Raw genomic sequence first — 24,144 nt, 5'->3', positions numbered from 1 at the left:
TGTGTGTGTGTGTGTGTGTGTGTGTGTGTGTGTGTGTGTGTGTGTGTGTGTGTGTGCAGCCTGTTGACTGAGTGAATTCAATCATGTACACTTGTTATTAGGAATTTACATAATATTCCACCTCACTGCTCGGCCGGTTGGGTTGTTACTGTACACACAGGGCTGAGGTGATGTGGTGTGTGTGGTGTGTGTGGTGTGTGTGGTGTGTGTGTGTGATGTGTGATGTCAGAGATCCGTCCCAGTCGTAAAGCAGTGGTAATGAGAGTGGTGTGTTTCACTGCAGGTGCACTGACGCATGGAGCATAGATTTTGTTAGAGTCTGGACTGAAAACAGGAAACACGACGTGCTGAGTCACTCAGGATCAACTGTGTGTGTGACGTCCTTCATATTTACACCTGTGCTTTGGAAAGGAAGGAGAGTTTTCAAGAAGCAAACATTTCTGGTTAAAGGGTTGGTTCACTCAAATCACAGCTTCATGGGTTTTATCACCTCTTCAGCCTCACTCAGTTCATCCTGCTCATTAAAATACATCAAACTTACACTTTAAACCAATGAGATCGTCTGTGTAAGGTCCAAACTACCCCCATCACTTTTCATATAAAATATAACACCCCACAGCGTTTCCAAACATCCTGGTTTTTCCACTTTTTACAGAGAAACAAAAACTAAACCTTAGCCCCTGAAGATCTGACCTGTTTGTGGAGCCAAACCTCAAAACGCTCACAGCTTATAATCAATCAATCAATCAATCAATCAATCAATCAATCAATCAATCAATCAATCAATCAATCAATCAATCAAACCAGTTCAAACTGAGGGTTGTTGTCCAACACTTCACACGTTGGATTAAAAACCCGTCACTGGAGCTGAAAGCAAAGAAACCTCTCACCTCTAACCAAACTGCAGGCTGAGACCCAGGGTTCAGGTCAAAGAGCTACAGCTGGCCGTTAGCGCCAGGGCTGATCACTCTGACCCCACTCTGACCTCGCTCTGACCCCAATCTGACATCACTCTGACCCTGCTCTGACCCGGGCTAATCGCTCCGACCCACGCTCTGACCCTGCTCTGACTAGGGCTGGTCGCTCTAACCTCACTCTGACCCTGCTCTGACCCGGGCTAATCGCTCTGACCCACGCTCTGACCCTGCTCTGACTAGGGCTGGTCGCTCTAACCTCACTCTGACCCTGCTCTGACCAGGGCTGATCACTCTGACCCCGCTCTGACCCTGCTCTGACCAGGGCTGATCATTCTGACCCCGCTCTGACCCTGCTCTGACCAGGGCTGATCATTCTGACCCCGCTCTAACCCCGCTCTTGCCGGGGCTGATCGCTCTGACCCAGGCTCTGACCCTGCTCTGACCAGGGGTGATCACTCTGACCCTGCTCTGACCAGGGGTGATCACTCTGACCCTGCTCTGACCAGGGGTGATCACTATGACCCCGCTCTGACCTGGGCTGGATGCTCTGACCCCCCCTCTGACCCTGCCCTGAACCTGCTTTGACCCAACTCTGACATCACACTGACCCCACTCTGCCTAGGGCTGATCGCTCTGACCGTGCTCTGATCCTGCTCTGACCAAGACTGATCACTCTGACCCCACTCTGACCCCGCTCTGACCGGGGCTGAATGCTCTGACCCCCCCTCTGACCCTGCCCTGACCCTGCTCCGACCCTGCCCTGACCCTGCTTTGACCCCATTCTTACCCCCACTCTGACCTCGCTCTGACCCCAATCTGCCATCACTCTGACCCCGCTCTGACCCAGCTCTGACCTCACTCTGACCCTGCTCTGACTAGAGCTGGTCGCTCTGACCATGCTCTGACCCTGCTCTGACCCGGGCTAATCGCTCTGACCCACGCTCTGACCCTGCTCTGACTAGGGCTGGTCGCTCTGACCTCACTCTGACCCTGCTCTGACCAGGGCTGATCACTCTGACCCCGCTCTGACCCTGCTCTGACTAGGGCTGATCACTCTGACCCTGCTCTGACCAGGGCTGATCACTCTGACCCCGCTCTAACCCCGCTCTTGCTGGGGCTGATCACTCTGACCCAGGCTCTGACCCTGCTCTGACCAGGGGTGATCACTCTGACCCTGCTCTGACCAGGGCTGATCACTCTGACCCCGCTCTGACCAGGGCTGATCACTCTGACCCTGCTCTGACCCTGCTCTGACCAGGGCTGATCACTCTGACCCTGCTCTGACCAGGGGTGATCACTATGACCCCGCTCTGACCCCGCTCTGACCGGGGCTGGACGCTCTGACCCCCCCTCTGACCCTGCCCTGAACCTGCTTTAACCCCACTCTGACCCCACTCTGACATCACTCTGACCCTGCCCTGACCCTGCTCCGACCCTGCTTTGACCCTGCTCTGACCCCACTCTGACTTTATTTCCTACCTCGCTCTGACCCTGCTCTGACCAGGGCTGATAGCACTGACCCTGCTCTGACCAGGGCTGATCGCTCTGACCCTGCTCTGACCAGGGCTGATCGCTCTGACCCCTGCTCTGACCCCACTCTGACCCTGCTTTGACCCCGCTCTGACCCTGCTCTGACCCCACTCTGACCCAGCTGTGACCCCACTCTGACCAGGGCTGATCGCTCTGACCCTGCTCTGACCAGGGCTGATTGCTCTGACCCCTGCTCTGACCCCACTCTGACCCTGCTTTGACCCCGCTCTGACCCTGCTCTGACCCCACTCTGACCCAGCTGTGACCCCACTCTGACCGGGGCTGGTCGCTCTGTCCGAGCTCTGACCCCCTCTTTGACCCTGCTCTGACCCGGCTCTGACCCAGCTGTGACCCTGCTCTGACCCCACTTTGACCCCGCTCTGACCCTGCTTTGACCTCACTCTGACCCCAGCTCCGACCCTGCTCTGACCTCGCTCAGACCTCGCTCTGACCCTGCTCCGACCCTGCTTTGACCTCACTCTGACCCTGCTCTGACCCTGCGGGTTTTTGATTTCTGAGGAAAAAATCTATTTCTATGTGCAAAGTAAACTGGAACCAAGACATTTGGAAAAGCCGTGTTTAAAATCCAGCGATCTGTGTGAAAGACCCTGGGACAAAGTTTTGAGCTGAAATGTAAGAAAAGTGACAGGGACATGAAAAACAGCAGTTTCTGTTTGAGCAGCACAAATGAAGTCAACAAGAGGAGATGTCATTGGGTGAACCAACTCTTTCATTGTGATTTACTGAACTTCTCAGACATCATTAAACCAAGCAGAGCACATGCATCCAGTGAAGTCCCCTTCTTCCTCAGTTTTCACTACATGCAGTGGCATCAGAAACTCAGAGAGAGGCGCTGTGTGTTTGCCATCCAGACGCTGGTAGAGCAAAACGCTTCCAGTGCAATCTCCCAACTGGAGCAGTGACTCTGAGAGGGAAGCACTGGAAACTTTAGCTTTACCAGCTCTCTTAAAGAGACAGTCCACACAGGTTTTAGAGGATGTGGAGAAAAATCCAAATTCATCCTAGTCTTTTCTTCTTCTGCTGATTTAACAGTAATATTAAAAAAAGACATTTATCTTTCTGAATCATCATCTGCCACGCCCCGTCTACCATGGCGTCTTTACCGTGGACTGTTGCTTTAAGAGATGGAGAAACGGCCTGCAGGTCACCTGCACACAGTTTCTGCCATGGGCTGTAAAGAGACGGCAGATCATCAACCGGGGGGGGGGGGGGGGGGGGTCAGTGGGAGGGGCTTCAACAGAGGAGGCAGGTACAGGGTTAGTCCAACCAAAGGTTAGGATGAGACAGAAAAACAGGCAGGAGGAGCAGAGACAGCCCCCCCCAGAGGTCAGTGAGGAGGAGTGAAGGGTTCAGGGTCAGGGCCACGAGCTGGGACCCTGCGTGGGTGGACTAGATCACTGTGGGCCCCCCCACCACCACCCTGACACCGCGCTGAGCTGTAACACCCGCCGTGTGTGTGTGTTTGTGTGTGTGTGTGTGTGTGTGTGTGTGTACTGCAGAGTGTGTTTTCGTTGTAAAACATGATGTCACTAATAACGACTGAAACGAGCCGCAGAGCTGAGCGTGGGGAGACGGATCTGTGCTATTACACCGTAACAAGGAGTCAGGGAGCAGGGTTTCCAACACTGACACAAGTGTGTGTGTGTGTGTGTGTGTGTGTGTGTGTGTGTGTGTGTGTGTGTGTGTGTGTGTGTGTGTGTGTGTGTGGCTCAGTGTTTAATAAAGGCTGTCAGAGGGTTAACGTAGATGAACAGGGTGAGCTGGATGTGACGGCTGACGGCTCTTCTCACTCAGAATAACTAACGCTCTCCTCAGTCCTGACTTTAAAATCTAAATCTGATTTATTCAAACGTTCCTCCTTTAAATACAGGATCTCTCCTCTTTTTACAGTAACAGCTGATTGGTCTTCATACTCAGACTATTTCACCTGAAAACAGCAGAAATTAAGGAGGAAGAAAGGAGGAGAGGAAGGAAAGGAAGTGGGTAAGGGTGAAGTAAAGAAGCAGGGATGGAAGGAAAGTTGGCTAAACGAGAAAGGGAACAGGGGAAAAAGGTAGGGAGGACAGTAGGGAGGAAAAAATAAAAGGTAGAAGGAAAGGAGGTAGGAAGACATTACAAAGAAAGGAAGTAAGGAAGAACTAAGGAAGAGTGGGAAGGGAGGGAGGGAGGAAAGGAAAGGAAAGTCTGGGAAGGAAAGGGAAAATTGAAGGGGAAGAAGCAGGGGGTGAAGGAAGGGAGGGGTTAGGCAAAAGGGAATAAGGAAAGTAATTAAGGAAGGAGAAAAGAAAGGAAGGAAGGAAGGAAGGAAAGAATAAAAGGGAGGAAATGAAGGAATGGGAGGGAAGGAAGAGGAATGAAGGAAAGGAAGGATGAAGGAAGGGAGGGAAAGGGGAAGGAAAAGGAAAAAAGAGAAGAAAACAAATTTACCCCTAAATGTTTCTGCCCCCTCGTCCTGAACTCTCTGCCCCGTGTCCTGACTTTGATCTGGTTCAGTTTCCTCTGACGTGTTTCTGATAAAAACTCTGGTTCACAGACGTTTCCTCTGAGGTGTTTCTGATAAAAACTCTGGTTCACAGACGTTTCCTCTGACGTGTTTCTGATAAAAACTCTGGTTCACAGACGTTTCCTCTGAAAGGTCAGAAGAGGAAAACCTGTGGTGACGCCTGTGAGGAGCACGGGCTGTGACGGCGTGGGGAAAGAGCGCCGTGTGGTCACAGTCCTCCGTCTGTACGATAGAGGCTCTGTCTGCTGCCGAGCTCTTCGGGGGTTTTAATAACTCTTCAGAAAGTGTCTGGCATCGATGTTTCACCCCCGGGACAGCCGGCCCTCATCATGCAGGGGTTCAACGCCGGTTCACTCTCTGCTCTGCTCCTGCAGCGTTTTAATGAGTTTCACACCACACGCTTCGATAGTTTCTATTATCAAGCCATCTCCCTCTGGTGCTGGCCAAATTAGCTGCTAGCTTAGCTTTTTGCTCCAACCCTGGCTGGCTCATTTCAATGTGCAGAGAAAAGGTCAGATTAGGATTGGGATTAGGATTGGGATTAGGATTGGGATTAGGATGGAGGGCAGGCGAGAGCAGAGCATGAACCGGAGCAGAGGTGGTGTTTTCAGGCAGCTCCAGCTCAGCCTCAGTGCTGGTGTTTGGTAAGAAGGTGGACAGGTCCAAACTGAGTCCTCCTGCTGTTTACGTAGCGTCCTGCAGCTCCCCACATCAGAGCGGATCTTTGACTCCAGCTCCTAATCCCTAACTGAGTGACTGCCTTTGTGCTCACGGGCCACAGAGTTTCTATCTCACTGACATTTGGGGATGAAGCGGATTTAAGGTGGTTTACTCCCACTCCTGGTTTCTCAGAGATGTGTGCTGACAGGCCGACTTTGGCAGCTCTGGAAACTGTGTGTGAGCTGTCGAATGTGTCTGAGCTGTCAGGCTTCAGAGAGTCAAACGTCTGCTCCACAGCTGAGAGAAACAAACAGCCACTGGTCAGACTTCAACTCCTGTTTGAGGAAAGTTTGGCTGCAGTATGGACGACCTGCTGGAGAAATAAAGTCCTGTACAAAGTTTGGGTCTTTAGTCTTTGAGAGCAACGAGTGATAGAAATCAGTGTGTCAGCAGGACCTGTGAGCAGAGAGGAATGCTGGGAAATCTGGTTTAAACTCTTTAAAGTTAGTTAAACCTGGATTAACAAGACGCTTAACGACAGGAGAGAATACTTTCTATATATAAACTTTTAAAATTATGAAATAAACATAGAAATGTGAGAGTAAGTTATGTGATAAAGGTTGACATTATGTAATATACGGTTAACACGTTACTAAATCATTCATTGGACATCATACAGAGTCTAAATATGAGATATAAACACAAACTGAGATAAAACGTACAAATCACCACGAGGCACAGGAAGTGATTCATCGGCCAAAGCTGAGAGTCTCTAAATTTCAAGTCTCAATCATGACGTAGTTTCTCAGACTCTGACCTAGTTTCTGTCTCTTTGGTTAGAAACATGTATTTATATTTGAGCTGCTGATCACGGCCTCTCACATGTTTCTGTCAGCATGTGTAAAATTCTCATGTTTTCTTGAACCTGTTTTGTTTCCGGAGCATCTTTCCTGATCACTGCCCTACATTCAGCCGCTGCGTCTCTGCTGCCCAGCCCACCCGGTGGCTGCTGGGAGATTAGTGGCTCAGCTCGGGGCCTGACAGAAGCTCTGGACGAGCAGCAGATATCTTTGGAGAAACGGACATGAAGTGAGGAGAGATTGGAGCTCGTCTTGGAGCTGTGATGCTGTTACTTCCACAGCGGCGTTCCCGCGGCCTTATCAACGCGGCGCCCAGCTCTGCTGATTGAACCAGCTGCATCGCCGTCTCTGGCTGGAACAGATTGCGTTGCTGTTTCTATTATATCCTCCTCCCCCGCCCGTCCTCCTCCTCTTGTCCGACTCGCTGGCTCGGGCCCCTGCTGGTTATTTATTTGTTATGGGCTTTTCTCATTTGAGCCTGAGTAGCTCATCATGGCGGCCGGGGAGTCTGTCTGCGTGAATGGAAGCTTCTTTCACGAGCCGGGGATTTATGGACTTCTGACACTGTGCCTGAGCAAGCAGGCAGAGAGTGGAGGACAAAAAGTGCCTCATCCCGGCTGAATCCCATCCAAATGAGCCGTATCTTCTTCCTGAACTCGCTGAAACACGCTCCGGTTTGAGACGGGAGAACGCCCAGATCCCTCTCTAACACTCTCCTTTATCACACGGCCGTTAGAGCCAGGAGACGGTCTCCTACCAGGGGTTTCTGACCATCTGACTCATTCTAGTTACTTTTCAAAGCTGGAGATGTTCATCAGTATGAGTGAGGAGCCTCAGATTAAAAATGTAGGAAATAATGAGACTGAGGCCTGTAAAGATCAAGACGTGATGAAATATTCAGGGACTGGTTGGAGTTTTATAGGTCATGTCATTTATGGAGGTAGCTGGGTGGTGTAACTGTTGGAGTTACTGTGGGAACAGCGTCTGACACCTTCAACTGTGAGACTGTGAGAGGAGAGAGCTGGAGCATCTCTTAGAGAGACGTCTGTGATTACAGCGTGAACGTCAGCTAACACTAACATCTGTAGAGCTACAACCATTCCTGAACTGTCACTTCCTGTGGGCGGAGCCAAAACACTGATGGTTCCCCCAATCTGAATGAGTTTATGTTTCTGGATTAACAATCTGAGCCAGGTTTGATCCTGAAGGTGAAAGGACGTGTCAGAGAGGGCTGTAAGCTAGCTAAACTTTGTGCTCAGTTTCTACTCGTCTCGGCTCTATTCTGCTTCTTTGGATCTTTTCTGCTTCTTTCTGACACAGGGTGGAGTCAAACCAGAGGTCACTGCGATGGGGGCTTCAGTTTCTGTGTGTGAGGTGCTTTAACTACGTAACCAGAGCTTTAGCTCCAGGTTAGAGAAGCTTTAGTCTGATTGGTGTTCATGAATGAAGCAGTCAGTTCATTTACTGGACTTAAACTGACTAAACCCAAATATTTCTCAGAGTTCGTTTAGAATGAAGAGACAAAATGCAGAATTTATCCTTTAAACAGAAATCTGAATCCTGGGAAATCCTAAATAAATTCTAAGTTTAATCTCAGAATTATAACAATTTGAACACATTAGAGAAAAAAAAAAAAATATATATATATATATATATATATATATATATATATATATATATATATATATATATATATATATATATATAGTGGTTTTTATGCTCTTCTGTGAAATTCTCTCTGATTACCTAACGTCATATTAACATACGCGATCATGCAGACGCAGACTGACTTCCTGTTGCATGCTAACAAACTGACCCTATACCATGCTCTGTACTTTAACACCAGCAGAAAAGATCCAGTGGTTAGTTAGTGAAGGGGGGCAGGCTGAGCCCTGGAACAGCAGAGGTAGACCACGTTTGTGGTTTATCCATTTTCATTTCATGCTCGTATGCTGGGATTCAGCTCAGTCCATCACAGTTAGCCTTCTTTAACTCTGGATTAAAACTGTAAACAGCTTAAAAATGTCTAAATGTTCTGAGGTCCAGGTCCTGATACTCCACCCTGGACCCAAGGTCAACTGGATCCTGACCGTTACAGAGTGAGCGGTGTTTTGAAGTAAAGAGTGACCGAGCTAACTTGAGACCTTCAGCTGAACATGTCAGAGATCGTTGGTTTATGGAGTTAACGTAAGTTCATGCAGGACACGGAAGTCATACGCCCAGCTGTGATCAGCTGACAGACTGATGTTCTTACCTACCCCTCTCAACCAATCACAGCGTGTGTCTAACAACAAGGCGGTGTATTTAAATCACGTCTTCATTCTCAGTTATTCCTGCTACCTCATTGTTGCTCAGCTGCTGCTGTCACATCCCACCTCCACCCCAGCCTCCTCCTGTTTAGCCTCATGTGTGTATCTTATTGTTCTCTATGCATTCATTTGATCTGTGTGTATACGGGGGGTTTGCTATGCACTCCCTGGAAAGCTCGAGCAAGCTGCTCGGCTAACCCAGGGAGTACTCTGAAAAGCAGAGCTTTAACGCCAATTCTAACTGTATCCATTTGGCAATAAATGGTTCAATATATGACGAGAGTGTTCCTGACTGAAATAGTCTTCATGGACCAGGTTAACAGGGTCTCACCAAACCCTGAAACACCTGGGTTAGTCAGTTCAGCAGGTCTGACTGTCAGTCATTTCACCTGATGAACTCTGGATCCAGGTTCGACCTGGTTTGGAGCTGAGGTTGTGACCAAATACTACACTAAATCAGATTAACGAAGATTAACAGATTGACAGAGGCAGATTTCATGTTCACAATAAAACTACAGTGATCTAATTATTAACTGTTGTAATTATCAATCCTAAAATGCTGAATCATTATTTTTGCTCTGCCAGGTCTGGAGCAGGTCTCTGTCTGGTCTGTAGCTCAGTGGTCTTTTGTCTGTGAGAGTTTCTGGATTATTTACGTGTTTCTGTCTCGTGTCCTGATGTTTCAGCGCGGTCAGACGGTCGTGTTGAGGAAATGATTTGTCAGGGTTTGATTGAAGCAGAGCAACAGAAGCTAGCCTTTGACCTCCTTTAAACCAGGTCCTCTCTGCTCCAGATGACAGGCACCCGAGGGCCTGGAGCAGGAACAGGACCCTGCTGGTCTGATCAGGACCCAGCTCCTGTCGGGGACCTGGTGTGTGCCTTGAATACTTTGAGGGGTGTTTGTGCTGCCTTGATTAGCTAAATAAAAGATGAGGACAGGTCTTACAGGAGCCGTGTTGTTCCCACTCAGGGTCTCGGCTTGATCTCAGGAGTTAATCAGAGCAGACGTTTGTTTTCAGTCAGTGGATCACGAACATTTCCAGCTGCTGAGGAAGTCACTGAGGTATGATGGGCTGGATGTACCAGGGAAAACACCCTGATCAAACAGTCCATGAGCCAAACAGGATCAGTGTTTTAAAATGTGATTTTTAACACTTTACACTCAGCAGCCGTCCGTCCGTCCACGCAGAGCTCTGTGTCAGTGAAACCGTTTAATAAAGCTGATCAGGGACGTGATGCACCTCTGCATGTACCACAGAAACTAATGAAGAGTATAGATCAGAGAAATGCATTAGCAAAGCTTTCTGCTTGGACTGAGAGGTTGGTCTGACCGGTGAGTTTGGTGTTAGTGAGCTCATGAAAGCGTATTTCACTCTGGAAGAACATTTGCACATGTTAACACGCGTGTTGTCACAGGAATCCTCTGATGGTCGGCCTCAAACTGAAGCTGTTTCACCGGAGCCATCTTCCTCTACCTCGCTCAGGGCGGGAGGATCAATCCTAGCGTTAGCCACGGCCGATTGTTCTGACATCACAGGATGCAGCACGGATGAACTTCAATATAACATAATAAACTCAAAAATGGTGGAAAAAAAGGAAATATTACCAAAAAAAAACAAGCCAAAAGTTAAGCAGGACTGGCAACAGGTAATCTGACCGTCATAGAGACGACGCTGCCAGGTTTCTGACTGTCCCAACCAAGAGGCGACAAATTTGTGGGACTTAACATCGGGCCACCGAGACACCAACTCCAGTGAATTTACAACTCTTAATGGCCGAGTTAGTGTCAGGGTTAGCCTTTAAATCTGTAACTGAAGCCTGGTGGCTTTGCTTCCGTTTTAAATGTGAAAAAGTTACCAGACCTTTCCATCGTCTCTGAATCAATCGCTCATGAAACTTTCGTTATCTAAGCTGCTACTTTCACAGTTACTGACGCAGCTGTACGAAGAAGGTAATCCAGCTGTGAGCACAGGGTGATAACGATAGTTAGGATTAATTAGGTTGAAATTATTTGAAACCTTGAACCCTGCGTTACTCTGTCAGTGCATCAGGAACGGCTGCAGAGGAACGGTTGCAGAGAAACAGCTGCATAGGAACATCTGCAGAGGAACGGCTGCAGAGGAACGGCTGCAGGGGAACAGCTGCAGAGGAACATCTGCAGAGGAACAGCTGCAGAGGAACAGCTGCAGAGGAACAGCTGCAGAGGAACAGCTGCAGAGGAACGGCTGCAGAGGAACAGCTGCAGAGGAACATCTGCAGAGGAAAAGCTGCAGAGGAACAGCCACAGAGGAACGGCTGGAGAGGAACATCTGCAGAGGAACAGCTGCAGAGGAACAGCTGCAGAGGAACGGCTGCAGAGGAACATCTGCAGAGGAACGGCTGCAGAGGAACAGCTGCAGAGGAACATCTGCAGAGGAACGGCTGCATAGGAACATCTGCAGAGGAACAGCTGCATAGGAACGGCTGCAGCCTGAACACGGTCATTCCTGTGAACACGCGTGTGCTGTGTGCTGTGTGTTGGACCAGAGTGAAAGGTTCGGTTAGTGGTAGCTGTGTTAGCTTGTCAGATGAGGCGTTCGGGGCCCAGCAGTGCAATCCCCTCTCGCAGGTTGACTAAGAACAAACATCCCTCCCCCTTACCCTCCATCTCCACACTGATTGGCTCCGAGTCAGGTGACCCTTGCTCCCCCACGGAGGGAGGGCCATCAGGACCTGTACCTCTTTCAGGGTCACCTGCCTCCTTTGGGAATCCCGCCCCATGAAAGGTTGTGCTGGCGCTTGTGGGTGTGGTCTTTCCTGTGGTTGTAGCGAAGGGGGGGAGGAAGTGGAGGAGGAGGAGGAAGGGGGAGGAGGAGGAGGGGAGGAGGAGCAACAGAGTGAGTGATTAGTGAAATGTGAATCAGCCGGACAATCAACTTCAGAGAAATGAGGGTGAGTTCCTGAGTGGAGAGAAAAGCGTCACCCTGTTAACACACAGACTCAGTGATGATGGCGAGAAACACGGCGAGCACACAGAGCAGAATTTAATCAACCATCGTCTCCACGGATACACACCGCTGCAGGAGCTGCTGAACACACATCCAGTCTCTGCAGGTGAGTTTGTCTTTCACACATCTTCACATGAACCCGTGTGCTGCCGTCGTCTCACAAAAAAAAACTACTTTTCCTCAGAGAAGCTCTGCACATCCTGTGTCCTCGCCATCTGGCGGTGTGTCAGACCACACCGAGCTCTGCAGGAGTCGATAATAAACCAACACTTCATTCACACACCCTGGAGTAGCTGCAGGTTTTGTTTGGGCTCATTTATTATAAACTCCAGGGTCATCATGTGTGAGTACGACCGGCAGAAGCCATTTTAAACGGCGTCTACTGAATATCTGCAAATCACCGCAAGAAGAAGTTTTATGGTTTCAGATTCGACGCCGTGTGAAGCTAAGCTGCTGTTAGCCTGTCAGAGTCAGATCAATCAGAGCAGGAAACAGTGATAAACCAGTGTTTCCTAAACTTTACTCTAGTTCTCAGCTTTTAGCTCAGCGTCCAGCATTTCTCTCTTCGTTCCTGTTTTTCTCCTGTCTTTAGTTTTCTCCATGTTTCCAGCCTGACGTTACTTTATGTCTCATCTGTTCAACACTGACAACAAACTTGTGTTTGCTGAGGTGTTTTTACAAATTTTTGTTCCTGTGAGTCTGGAGAACAGTGTAACCATGGTTTCATTGTTTACATGTAAGAGTTCAGCCGTTAGCTGACAGTAGCATGTCAATGCTAACCAGTGCTAGGTCAAATGTTCCCTGCAGGCTAAAGAGAAGAAGGTGAGGACGACGTGCTGGTGCTGAGCTGTGAGCTACGGAGAAACGACATCAACCTGTCCTTCAATCCTCGTGACAGAGAACACAAGATCTATCTCTAATAGGACGGGGCCTGGCTGAGCTAATCCAGCACCTGAGGAACACCTGAGGGAACACCTGAGGGAACACCTGAGGGAACACCTGAGGGAACACCTGAGGGAAAACCTGAGGAACACCAGAGGGAACACCTGAGGGAACACCTGAGGGAACACCTGAGGGAACACTAGAGGGAACACCTGAGGGAACACCTGAGGGAACACCTGAGGGAACACCAGAGGAAACACCTGAGGGAACACCAGAGGGAACACCTGAGGGAACACCAGAGAGAACACCTGAGGGAACACTAGAGGGAACACCTGAGGGAACACTAGAGGGAACACCTGAGGGAACACCTGAGGGAACACCAGAGGAAACACCTGAGGGAACACCAGAGGGAACACCTGAGGGAACACCTGAGGGAACACCAGAGGAAACACCTGAGGAACACCAGAGGGAACACCTGAGGGAACACCAGAGGGAACACCTGAGGAACACCAGAGGGAACACCTGAGGGAACACCTGAGGGAAAACCTGAGGGAACACCAGAGGGAACACCTGAGGGAACACCTGAGGGAACACCTGAGGGAACACCTGAGGGTGGAGTAGCATCATGCTAATCACAGACCTGGCTAACAGAGCTAACAGCAGACACCAACAGCAGAGGATTCAGGATTCAGGGACAGAGACTGAACAGCCTGGGGAAGAAGTCCAGCTCAGTCCTGGACCCTGTAGAGGCAGGTGGAGGCTGATGGAGGCAGGTTGAGGCTGATGGAGGCTGATGGAGGCTGATGGCCAAGCTGTCACCTCTGATGGACTTTCTTTACTTATATATCACATTATATATAACATTATATATCATATCTATACATGTTCATAAGTCTGTGTTTTTGTTGATAATTAGGGTCTGAGGCCTGAGCCTGGTTATGGGAGTGTTTCGTTGTTTAATTAACAGAAAAGGCTCTCAGATGTTTTACTGACACCATCTGGTGGTTACACCACATTACAACCAGGGGCTGCCAAAAGAAGACGCAGGAAAAAAAAAAGTTGCAGATTTAAGGACTGACTCATTTTCGCTCTTCACTTTCTCTAAACCTACCGGGACCAGGGGCTCGGCGTGGCAGCAGCTCTGTGGTCTGTGGGGGTTTGGTGGTGAATCCAAGGGTCACGGTGTCAGAGAGAGCAGGTCAAAGAATGAAGAGGTACCAGCTCAGTCCAATGGGAATTTAACCAAGGAACCGAAGCAGCGTCAGGTTTGAGCTCTGGTTGCTGTGCAGCTCCTCGCTCTGACACTGAGGAGTGTGAGTCATGGTCAGTGACAGAGTGAGAAACTGAATGTCTTACTGAGGATTGATAGAGTATGCCTCCTTCTTCTTCTTCTTCTTCCTCCTTTACACCTTTCTCTGTTTCCTGATCAGTTTTCCTCCACTTCCTTTGTAAAACTTATTTTTTTCCTGTCATCAGTGAAGAGGACGGGAAACATGGCGAGGAAAGGAAGTGACGGGAAACAATTGGAACATGGACCCTGAAACCAACTCTCTTCCTCTCTTCCTCTCTTCCTCTCTTCCTCTCTCCTTCCTCTCTTCTTCTCTTCCTCTCTTCCTCTCTCCTTCCTCTTCGCTGTCCTCAGCTCCTTGCTGTCCTCAGCTCCTTGCTGTCCACAGCTCCTTATTGTCCTCAGCTCCTTATTGTCCTCAGCTCCTTATTGTCCTCAGCTCCTTATTGTCCTCAGCTCTTCGCTGTCCTCAGCTCCTTATTGTCCTCAGCTCCTTATTGTCCTCAGCTCCTTATTGTCCTCAGCTCCTTATTGTCCTCAGCTCTTCGCTGTCCTCAGCTCCTTATTGTCCTCAGCTCCTTATTGTCCTCAGCTCCTTATTGTCCTCAGCTCTTCGCTGTCCTCAGCTCCTTATTGTCCTCAGCTCCTTGCTGTCCTCAGCTCCTTGCTGTCCTCAGCTCCTTCTTTTCCTCAGCTCCTTCTTTTCCTCAGCTCCTTATTGTCCTCAGCTCCTTATTGTCCTCAGCTCCTTGCTGTCCTCAGCTCCCCGCTGTCCTCAGCTCCTCGCTGTCCTCCTGCCGTGGTCTCGCTCTGACTGAAGCTGAGTCCATGGGAGGAGGTTTTTCACGGCCCTGAACTCTGAGCTGTTGAGCCCTGTCTTTGTTTATTCTCTCAGTGTTTACACAGATAAGTCGATTCTTGCGTCCGTCTTTTCCTCATTGTTTTTTTCTGTGACTTCACCTGCAGGAAACTCGCCACCTTGAGGCGGAGCAGCCAACGTCACGACGGCCATGTTTGGACTCATTTCAAACATATGCTCAGAAAGACGCCGGGCATTAGCCGCCGCAGGCCGCAAATTATCAGGCATATTTATCTGGACGACACACTCCTCTTCCTGATGGCAGCACTAGCTCTCTGTCGTCCTTGAGGTCCGGCGAGCAGCACGCTGCTCTTGGCTTTGGCGGCGGACTAATAAGCCAGCCGTAACGTTAGCGTTCTGCAGATCTCACAGCCAGACGTTTGGAGAGACAGAGGCCTGTCCCCTCTCACTGCGAGCCGGTCGACTGTTCACAGCGAACGAGGTGCCCCATCAGTTCACCATCTGCGCCCAGCAAATTAAAACTGGACACCAGGGGGGGTTTGGCCCTGGCAGCTCGGACAACAGCTCCAGGACTTCATCAGCACTTCAATTTATCACATTTGTGTTTTTCAGAGCGAGCGTGTAGGGTCACATTGTTCCTTTCTGCTCTGGACGAGGCTCAGAAAGAGGATTTGTCTCTCCTCTCCTCTGCCGGCTCTGATTGTTTCGCAGAGGAAGAAAGCGCGCCCTGCCTTTGGAGCTCCTGTGTGCCACGGCTTTGTTCGGCATACGGGCTGTTTCATTGTCTGGGAAAGCTGATAATTGATCTTCAGCACAGAGACTTAAAAGGCTTTTTGTGAGGAAAAAACAACAGAGACAGGATCTGCCTGCACGGTGAGAGCTTCAGACGGAGCCGGAGCGTCGGGGTGTTGGGAGCCCCTGCAGGATTAAAGAGGGGCGCTGCTCATCCAGTCCTGCCACAGACTGTGGGTGAATCGTCCAGCAGGGGGGTTTATGAACTCCTGAGGCTCTGGGGGGCTCTGCAGGGCTCTGCTGGGCTATGGAGGTCTGGGACCAGGCCTCTGGCAGACTAAGTAGCCTCTGTTGTGGGAATAAAAGGCAGGGAGACTCAGGATGGATGGCTCTGTAACGGCCGACGTGGTCCAGCATGATGAACTCAGGGCTGGTACAATCACTGAGCTGGATCAGCTGGTGCCATTAGCTCCTCTGTGTCCTTATTTGTCCCGTGACAAAGGGTTCACAGAGGTCTCTCCTCAGGAAGTGGAGCTGTGCAGACAGAAACAACGTTGGCAGGCGCACAGCCATCTGATTGAAAATAACTGGTTTTGACTTTCTCAGCGTTGAGAAATTTGTCCAAACACCTCCTCCTCTGTCCTATCTGAGGGCTCGCCAGTTTCTATTCCTATTCTGGCCATGCCAGCGGCTGAGCAGTGCGGCCAGCGGGGGAGTAATGGGACGTGACAGGGATGATGATCCTTCTTGATACAGGGCATTAGGCAGCATGGCCGGAGGAGCTGCTGCTCCATCAGAGACCTGATGCTGCAGACAATGGCTCCAATGTTTCAGCTGTCAGGCCGGCTGGAGGCGGAGGTGGCACCGGCTCTTTAGCTGCCGTGGTGAAATATCCTGTAACCTCCTCAGTAGTGGGGCGCAGAAACATTTGCCTTGGAGGCAAAAAGGGAATAAATCTGAAGCTGCTCTGCAGAAACAGGAACAAAGAGACGGGCTCAAAACTCCCCACTGGGTTTATACTTTGGCTCGAGTGCTGGGTCATCTGGAGATCAGAGAAACAACTTTGTGTTTGTAGTAAGGCGTTTGAGACGTAACACTGAACAGGTGCTAGACCCAGTCTGTAAACTCAGTCTGTAAACTCAGTCTGTAAACCCAGTTTGTAAACTCAGTCTGTAAACTCAGTCTGTAAACTCAGTCTGTAAACTCAGTCTGTAAACTCAGTCTGTAAACTCAGTTTAGCTCAGTCTGTAAACTCAGTCTGTAAACTCAGTTTGTAAACTCAGTCTGTAAACTCAGTCTGTAAACCCAGTCTGTAAACTCAGTCTGTAAACTCAGTTTGTAAACTCAGTCTGTAAACTCAGTCTGTAAACCCAGTTTGTTAACTCAGTCTGTAAACTCAGTCTGTAAACTCAGTCTGTAAACCCAGTCTGTAAACTCAGTCTGTAAACTCAGTCTGTAAACTCAGTTTGTAAACTCAGTCTGTAAACTCAGTTTGTAAACTCAGTCTGTAAACCCAGTCTGAAACTCAGTCTGTAAACTCAGTTTGTAAACTCAGTCTGTAAACCCAGTCTGAAACTCAGTCTGTAAACTCAGTCTGTAAACTCAGTCTGTAAACTCAGTCTGTAAACTCAGTTTGTAAACTCAGTCTGTAAACTCAGTTTGTAAACTCAGTCTGTAAACTCAGTCTGTGAACTCAGTCTGTAAACCCAGTCTGTAACTCAGTCTGTAAACTCAGTTTAGCTCAGTCTGTAAACTCAGTCTGTAAACTCATTCTGTAAACTCAGTCTGTAAACTCAGTTTGTAAACTCAGTCTGTAAACTCAGTTTGTAAACTCAGTCTGTAAACTCAGTCTGTGAACTCAGTCTGTAAACTCAGTCTGTAAACTCAGTCTGTAAACTCAGTTTAGCTCAGTCTGTAAACTCAGTTTGTAAACTCAGTCTGTAAACTCAGTCTGTAAACTCAGTCTGTAAACTCAGTCTGTAAACTCAGTCCGTAAACTCAGTTTGTAAACTCAGTCTGTAAACTCAGTTTGTAAACTCAGTCTGTAAACTCAGTCTGTGAACTCAGTCTGTAAACTCAGTTTGTAAACTCAGTCTGTAAACCCAGTCTGAAACTCAGTCTGTAAACTCAGTTTGTAAACTCAGTCTGTAAACTCAGTCTGTAAACCCATTCTGTAAACTCAGTTTGTAAACTCAGTCTGAAAACTCAGTCTGTAAACTCAGTCTGTAAACTCAGTCTGTAAACTCAGTCTGAAAACTCAGTCTGTAAACTCAGTCTGTAAACTCAGTTTGTAAACTCAGTCTGTAAACTCAGTTTGTAAACTCAGTCTGTAAACTCAGTCTGTGAACTCAGTCTGTAAACCCAGTCTGAAACTCAGTCTGTAAACTCAGTTTAACTCAGTCTGTAAACTCAGTTTGTAAACTCAGTCTGTAAACTCAGTCTGTGAACTCAGTCTGTAAACTCAGTCTGTAAACTCAGTCTGTAAACTCAGTCTGTAAACTCCGTTTGTGAACTCAGTCTGTAAACTCAGTTTGTAAACTCAGTCTGTAAACTCAGTTTGTAAACTCAGTCTGTAAACTCAGTCTGTGAACTCAGTCTGTAAACCCAGTCTGAAACTCAGTCTGTAAACTCAGTTTAGCTCAGTCTGTAAACTCAGTCTGTAAACTCAGTCTGTAAACTCAATCTATAAACTCAGTCTGTAAACTCAGTCTGTAAACTCAGTTTGTAAACTCAGTCTGTAAACTCAATCTGTAAACTCAGTCTGTAAACTCAGTCTGTAAACTCAGTTTGTAAACTCAGTCTGTAAACTCAGTTTGTAAACTCAGTCTGTAAACTCAATCTGTAAACTCAGTCTGTAAACTCAGTCTGTAAACTCAGTCTGTAAACTCAGTCTGTGAACTCAGTCTGTAAACCCAGTCTGAAACTCAGTCTGTAAACTCAGTTTAGCTCAGTCTGTAAACTCAGTCAGTAAACTCAGTTTGTTAACTCAGTCTGTAAACTCAGTTTGTAAACTCAGTCTGTAAACTCAGTCTGTAAACTCAGTCTGTAAACTCAGTTTGTAAACTCAATCTGTAAACTCAGTTTGTTAACTCAGTCTGTAAACTCAGTCTGTAAACTCAGTCTGTAAACTCAGTCTGTAAACTCAGTCTGTAAACTCAGTCTGAAACTCAGTCTGTAAACTCAGTCTGTTAACTAAGTCTGTAAACTCAGTCTGTAAACTCAGTTTAACTCAGTCTGTAAACTTAAACTCAGTCTGTAAACTCAGTCTGTAAACTCAGTCTGTAAACTCAGTCTGTAAACTCAGTCTGTAAACTCAGTTTGTTAACTCAGTCTGTAAACTCAGTCTGTAAACTCAGTCTGTAAACTCAGTTTAACTCAGTCTGTAAACTTAAACTCAGTCTGTAAACTCAGTCTGTAAACTCAGTCTGTAAACTCAGTCTGTAAACTCAGTCTGTAAACTCAGTTTGTTAACTCAGTCTGTAAACTCTGTCTGTAAACTCAGTCTGTAAACTCAGTCTGTAAACTCAGTCTGTAAACTCAGTTTGTAAACTCAGTCTGTAAACTCAGTCTGTAAACTCAGTCTGTAATCTTAAACTCAGTTTGTAAACTCAGTTTGTAAACTCAGTTTGTAAACTCAGTCTGTGAACTCAGTCTGTAAACTCAGTCTGTAAACTCAGTCTGTAAACTCAGTCTGTAAACTCCGTTTGTGAACTCAGTCTGTAAACTCAGTTTGTAAACTCAGTCTGTAAACTCAGTTTGTAAACTCAGTCTGTAAACTCAGTCTGTGAACTCAGTCTGTAAACCCAGTCTGAAACTCAGTCTGTAAACTCAGTTTAGCTCAGTCTGTAAACTCAGTCTGTAAACTCAGTCTGTAAACTCAATCTATAAACTCAGTCTGTAAACTCAGTCTGTAAACTCAGTTTGTAAACTCAGTCTGTAAACTCAGTTTGTAAACTCAGTCTGTAAACTCAGTCTGTAAACTCAGTTTGTAAACTCAGTCTGTAAACTCAATCTGTAAACTCAGTCTGTAAACTCAGTCTGTAAACTCAGTCTGTAAACTCAGTCTGTGAACTCAGTCTGTAAACCCAGTCTGAAACTCAGTCTGTAAACTCAGTTTAACTCAGTCTGTAAACTCAGTTTGTAAACTCAGTCTGTAAACTCAGTCTGTGAACTCAGTCTGTAAACTCAGTCTGTAAACTCAGTCTGTAAACTCAGTCTGTAAACTCCGTTTGTGAACTCAGTCTGTAAACTCAGTTTGTAAACTCAGTCTGTAAACTCAGTTTGTAAACTCAGTCTGTAATCTCAGTTTGTTAACTCAGTCTGTAAACTCAGTTTGTAAACTCAGTCTGTAAACTCAGTCTGTAAACTCAGTCTGTAAACTCAGTTTGTAAACTCAATCTGTAAACTCAGTTTGTTAACTCAGTCTGTAAACTCAGTCTGTAAACTCAGTCTGTAAACTCAGTCTGTAAACTCAGTCTGTAAACTCAGTCTGAAACTCAGTCTGTAAACTCAGTCTGTTAACTAAGTCTGTAAACTCAGTCTGTAAACTCAGTTTAACTCAGTCTGTAAACTTAAACTCAGTCTGTAAACTCAGTCTGTAAACTCAGTCTGTAAACTCAGTCTGTAAACTCAGTTTGTTAACTCAGTCTGTAAACTCAGTCCGTAAACTCAGTCTGTAAACTCAGTTTAACTCAGTCTGTAAACTTAAACTCAGTCTGTAAACTCAGTCTGTAAACTCAGTCTGTAAACTCAGTCTGTAAACTCAGTCTGTAAACTCAGTCTGTAAACTCAGTTTGTTAACTCAGTCTGTAAACTCTGTCTGTAAACTCAGTCTGTAAACTTAGTCTGTAAACTCAGTCTGTAAACTCAGTTTGTAAACTCAGTCTGTAAACTTAGTCTGTAAACTCAGTCTGTAAACTCAGTTTGTAAACTCAGTCTGTAAACTCTGTTTGTAAACTCAGTCTGTAAACTCAGTCTGTAAACTCAGTTTGTAAACTCAGTCTGTAAACTCCGTTTGTAAACTCAGTCTGTAAACTCAGTCTGTAAACTTAGTTTGTAAACTCTGTTTGTAAACTCAGTCTGTAAACTCAGTTTGTTAACTCAGTCTGTAAACTCAGTTTGTTAACTCAGTCTGTAAACTCAGTTTGTTAACTCAGTCTGTAAACTCAGTCTGTAAACTCAGTCTGTAATCTTAAACTCAGTTTGTAAACTCAGTTTGTAAACTCAGTTTGTAAACTCAGTCTGTAAACTCAGTCTGTAAACTCAGTCTGTAAACTCAGTTTGTAAACTCAGTTTGTAAACTCAGTCTGTAAACTCAGTCTGTAAACTCAGTTTGTAAACTCAGTTTGTAAACTCTGTTTGTAAACTCAGTCTGTAAACCCAGTCTGTAAACTTAGTCTGTAAACTCAGTTTGTAAACTTAGTCTGTAAACTCAGTTTGTAAACTCAGTCTGTAAACTCTGTTTGTAAACTCAGTCTGTAAACTCAGTTTGTTAACTCAGTCTGTAAACTCAGTTTGTTAACTCAGTCTGTAAACTCAGTTTGTTAACTCAGTCTGTAAACTCAGTCTGTAAACTCAGTCTGTAATCTTAAACTCAGTTTGTAAACTCAGTTTGTAAACTCAGTTTGTAAACTCAGTCTGTAAACTCAGTCTGTAAACTCAGTCTGTAAACTCAGTTTGTAAACTCAGTCTGTAAACTCAGTCTGTAAACTCAGTTTGTAAACTCAGTTTGTAAACTCTGTTTGTAAACTCAGTCTGTAAACCCAGTCTGTAAACTTAGTCTGTAAACTCAGTTTGTAAACTTAGTCTGTAAACTCAGTTTGTAAACTCAGTCTGTAAACTCAGTTTGAAAACTTAGTCTGTAAACCCAGTCTGTACACTCAGTCTGAAACTCAGTTTGAAAACTTAGTCTGTAAACTCAGTTTGTAAACTCACTCTGTAAACTCAGTTTGTAAACTCAGTCTGTGAACTCAGTCTGTAAACCCAGTCTGAAACTCAGTCTGTAAACTCAGTCTGTAAACTCAGTCTGTAAACTCAGTCTGTAAACTCAGTCTGTAAACTCAGTTTGTAAACTTAAACTCAGTATGTAAACTCAGTCTGTAAACTTAGTCTGTAGTTTAGTGTCAGGTTTGTGAGCAGCTTGTTCAGTGTTTCAGCCCCAATTCAAAAATAGGATGGTTGGGTATCAGCTTCAACCTGCCAGACCAGCCACGCTGCGCAGAGCAGCACAGCACAGCACAGCACAGCACAGCACAGCACAGCACAGCACAGCACAGCACAGCACAGCACAGCACAGCGCAGCACAGCATCATGATCAGGTGGTGTGACGCAGCGGAGAGTGGGGACAGTAATGTCCTCATAGACCAACTTTAGTGATGACTCCTGGTTGCTTCTTTCATTTTCTAACCAGTTTAGGTCTGACCACATCCCACGGACAAGAAACCCGGGGAAGGAACTGGTTTCAAAGCCCAGGACAGCAGGTTCTTGGGGCATTATTTCATTATTTAAGCAGAAAAGTCTAAAGGGATGGAAACAGCCATGAGTCCAGAGTTTTTGTTGGTGAAGCTCTCAGGATGGAGGTTTAGGGATGGTGGAGAAATGTCAGCTTTTGGTTTAATGTTGGAGAAGTTGAGTTTGTAACTGATGGTCAAACAGAAACTCAGATCACACTCCAATAAGGAAACCTCGTTTCTGAAAAAACTCAGTCCTGACTGGATGGTTCTGGTCCTCTGGGTCCAGGAACAACTAAAGACCACGATCAGGATCAATCATCAGCAACACCTCAGGCCCTCCACACATGAAGTGGTCCAAAAAAGCTTCCTACAAAGACCTGAGAGCAGAGCCAGAACTAAACCCCTCTCCTGTCATTTCATCAGTAACGTGTGCTGTCAGACCCTGCGACGGTGCCCCCTCAGGTGGGTTAGCCCTCAGAGGAGACCAACACCTGCACAGGTAGAAAAACAAGAAGACAAACACGTGTCCACTGACCATACGCTGAATCAAGCGCTGTATTCTGCCTCCTGGTGGTCGCCAGAACATCTGCAGAGAAACAGAGATCCATCAGGACGAGTGGTTAGGGTTCACTGAGGTTCCTCACTGTCTGCCTGAAGAACGTTCATTAACGGTGACGAGTATCATTGACATGTTCCTTCTCCTGTTTCTCATCACATCCCAACAAAGAGTAAAAAGAGCTAAAAAACACTTTGTCTGACATTAAAACACTTCTCTGAGCAAACGCTTCATTAACACAGAAACACTGAGCATGACATGTCGGGAGGGGGGGGGGGGGGGGGGGGTGTCACTACTCTTCAAGCTCCTCCAGCATGAACTAAATAACTGCCCTGACTGAAATAAATAATCAGTAATGCTCTGTTCAAAGGTGTGAGCCGAATCTGCTGTCTGTATCTGCTGTCTGTATCTGTCTGAATCTGCTGTCTGTATCTGTCTGAATCTGCTGTCTGTATCTGCTGCCTGTATCTGCCTGTATCTGCTGTCTATATCTGTCTGAATCTGCTGTCTGTATCTGCTGCCTGTATCTGCCTGTATCTGCCTGTATCTGCTGTGTGTATCTGTCTGTATCTGCTGTCTGTATCTGTCTGTATCTGCTGTCTGTATCTGCTGCCTGTATCTGTCTGTATCTGCTGCCTGTATCTGCCTGTATCTGTCTGTATCTGCTGCCTGTATCTGCCTGTATCTGCTGTCTGTATCTGCCTGTATCTGCTGTCTGTATCTGCTGCCTGTATCTGCCTGTATCTGCTGTGTGTATCTGTCTGTATCTGCTGTCTGTATCTGCTGTCTGTATCTGTCTGAATCTGCTGTCTGTATCTGCTGCCTGTATCTGCCTGTATCTGCCTGTATCTGCTGTCTGTATCTGTCTGAATCTGCTGTCTGTATCTGCTGCCTGTATCTGCCTGTATCTGCCTGTATCTGCTGTCTGTATCTGTCTGTATCTGCTGTCTGTATCTGTCTGTATCTGCTGTCTGTATCTGCTGCCTGTATCTGTCTGTATCTGCTGCCTGTATCTGCCTGTATCTGTCTGTATCTGCTGCCTGTATCTGTCTGTATCTGCTGTCTGTATCTGTCTGTATCTGCTGCCTGTATCTGCTGCCTGTATCTGTCTGTATCTGTCTGAATCTGCTGTCTGTATCTGCTGCCTGTATCTGTCTGTATCTGCTGCCTGTATCTGCCTGTATCTGCTGTCTGTATCTGCTGCCTGTATCTGCCTGTATCTGCTGCCTGTATCTGCCTGTATCTGCTGTCTGTATCTGCCTGTATCTGCTGTCTGTATCTGCTGTCTGTATCTGCATGTATCTGTCTGTATCTGCTGCCTGTATCTGCTGCCTGTATCTGCTGCCTGTATCTGCTGCCTGTATCTGCTGTCTGTATCTGCTGCCTGCATCTGCTGTCTGTATCTGCCTGTATCTGCTGTCTGTATCTGCTGCCTGTATCTGCCTGTATCTGCTGCCTGTATCTGCCTGTATCTGCTGTCTGTATCTGTCTGTATCTGCTGCCTGCATCTGCTGCCTGCATCTGCTGTCTGTATCTGCTGCCTGTATCTGCTGCCTGTATCTGCTGCCTGTATCTGTCTGTATCTGCCTGTATCTGATGTCTGTATCTGCTGTCTGTATCTGCTGCC

The 24,144-nt window shown here is 47.0% G+C and overlaps 1 protein-coding gene across 4 annotated transcripts in view; it reads right to left on the bottom strand.

Moving 5' to 3' along the window:
- Window positions 1–24,144, bottom strand: part of sema6cb (semaphorin 6Cb) — a 187,693-nt gene that overhangs the window by 8,126 nt on the left and 155,423 nt on the right. For 2 of the 4 annotated variants that reach the window (XM_074682891.1, XM_074682892.1), the window contains 2 exons: window positions 22,497–22,547; window positions 11,441–11,596 (listed from right to left, as the gene is read on the bottom strand). In XM_074682891.1, the coding sequence (XP_074538992.1) occupies window positions 11,441–11,596; window positions 22,497–22,547 (207 nt within the window). The remainder of the gene's footprint in view (window positions 1–11,440; window positions 11,597–22,496; window positions 22,548–24,144) is intronic. The other 2 variants (XM_074682893.1, XM_074682894.1) reach the window with 2 other exon arrangements.

This window comes from Halichoeres trimaculatus, unplaced genomic scaffold (assembly GCF_033239565.1).
Source record: "Halichoeres trimaculatus isolate MK-OKI-2021-1 unplaced genomic scaffold, fHalTri1.1 fHalTri1_scaffold_12, whole genome shotgun sequence".
Taxonomy (NCBI): Eukaryota; Metazoa; Chordata; class Actinopteri; order Labriformes; family Labridae; genus Halichoeres; species Halichoeres trimaculatus.
Note: the sequence above shows the minus strand (reverse complement) of the source record. Positions and strands in the feature narration are given on the sequence as shown.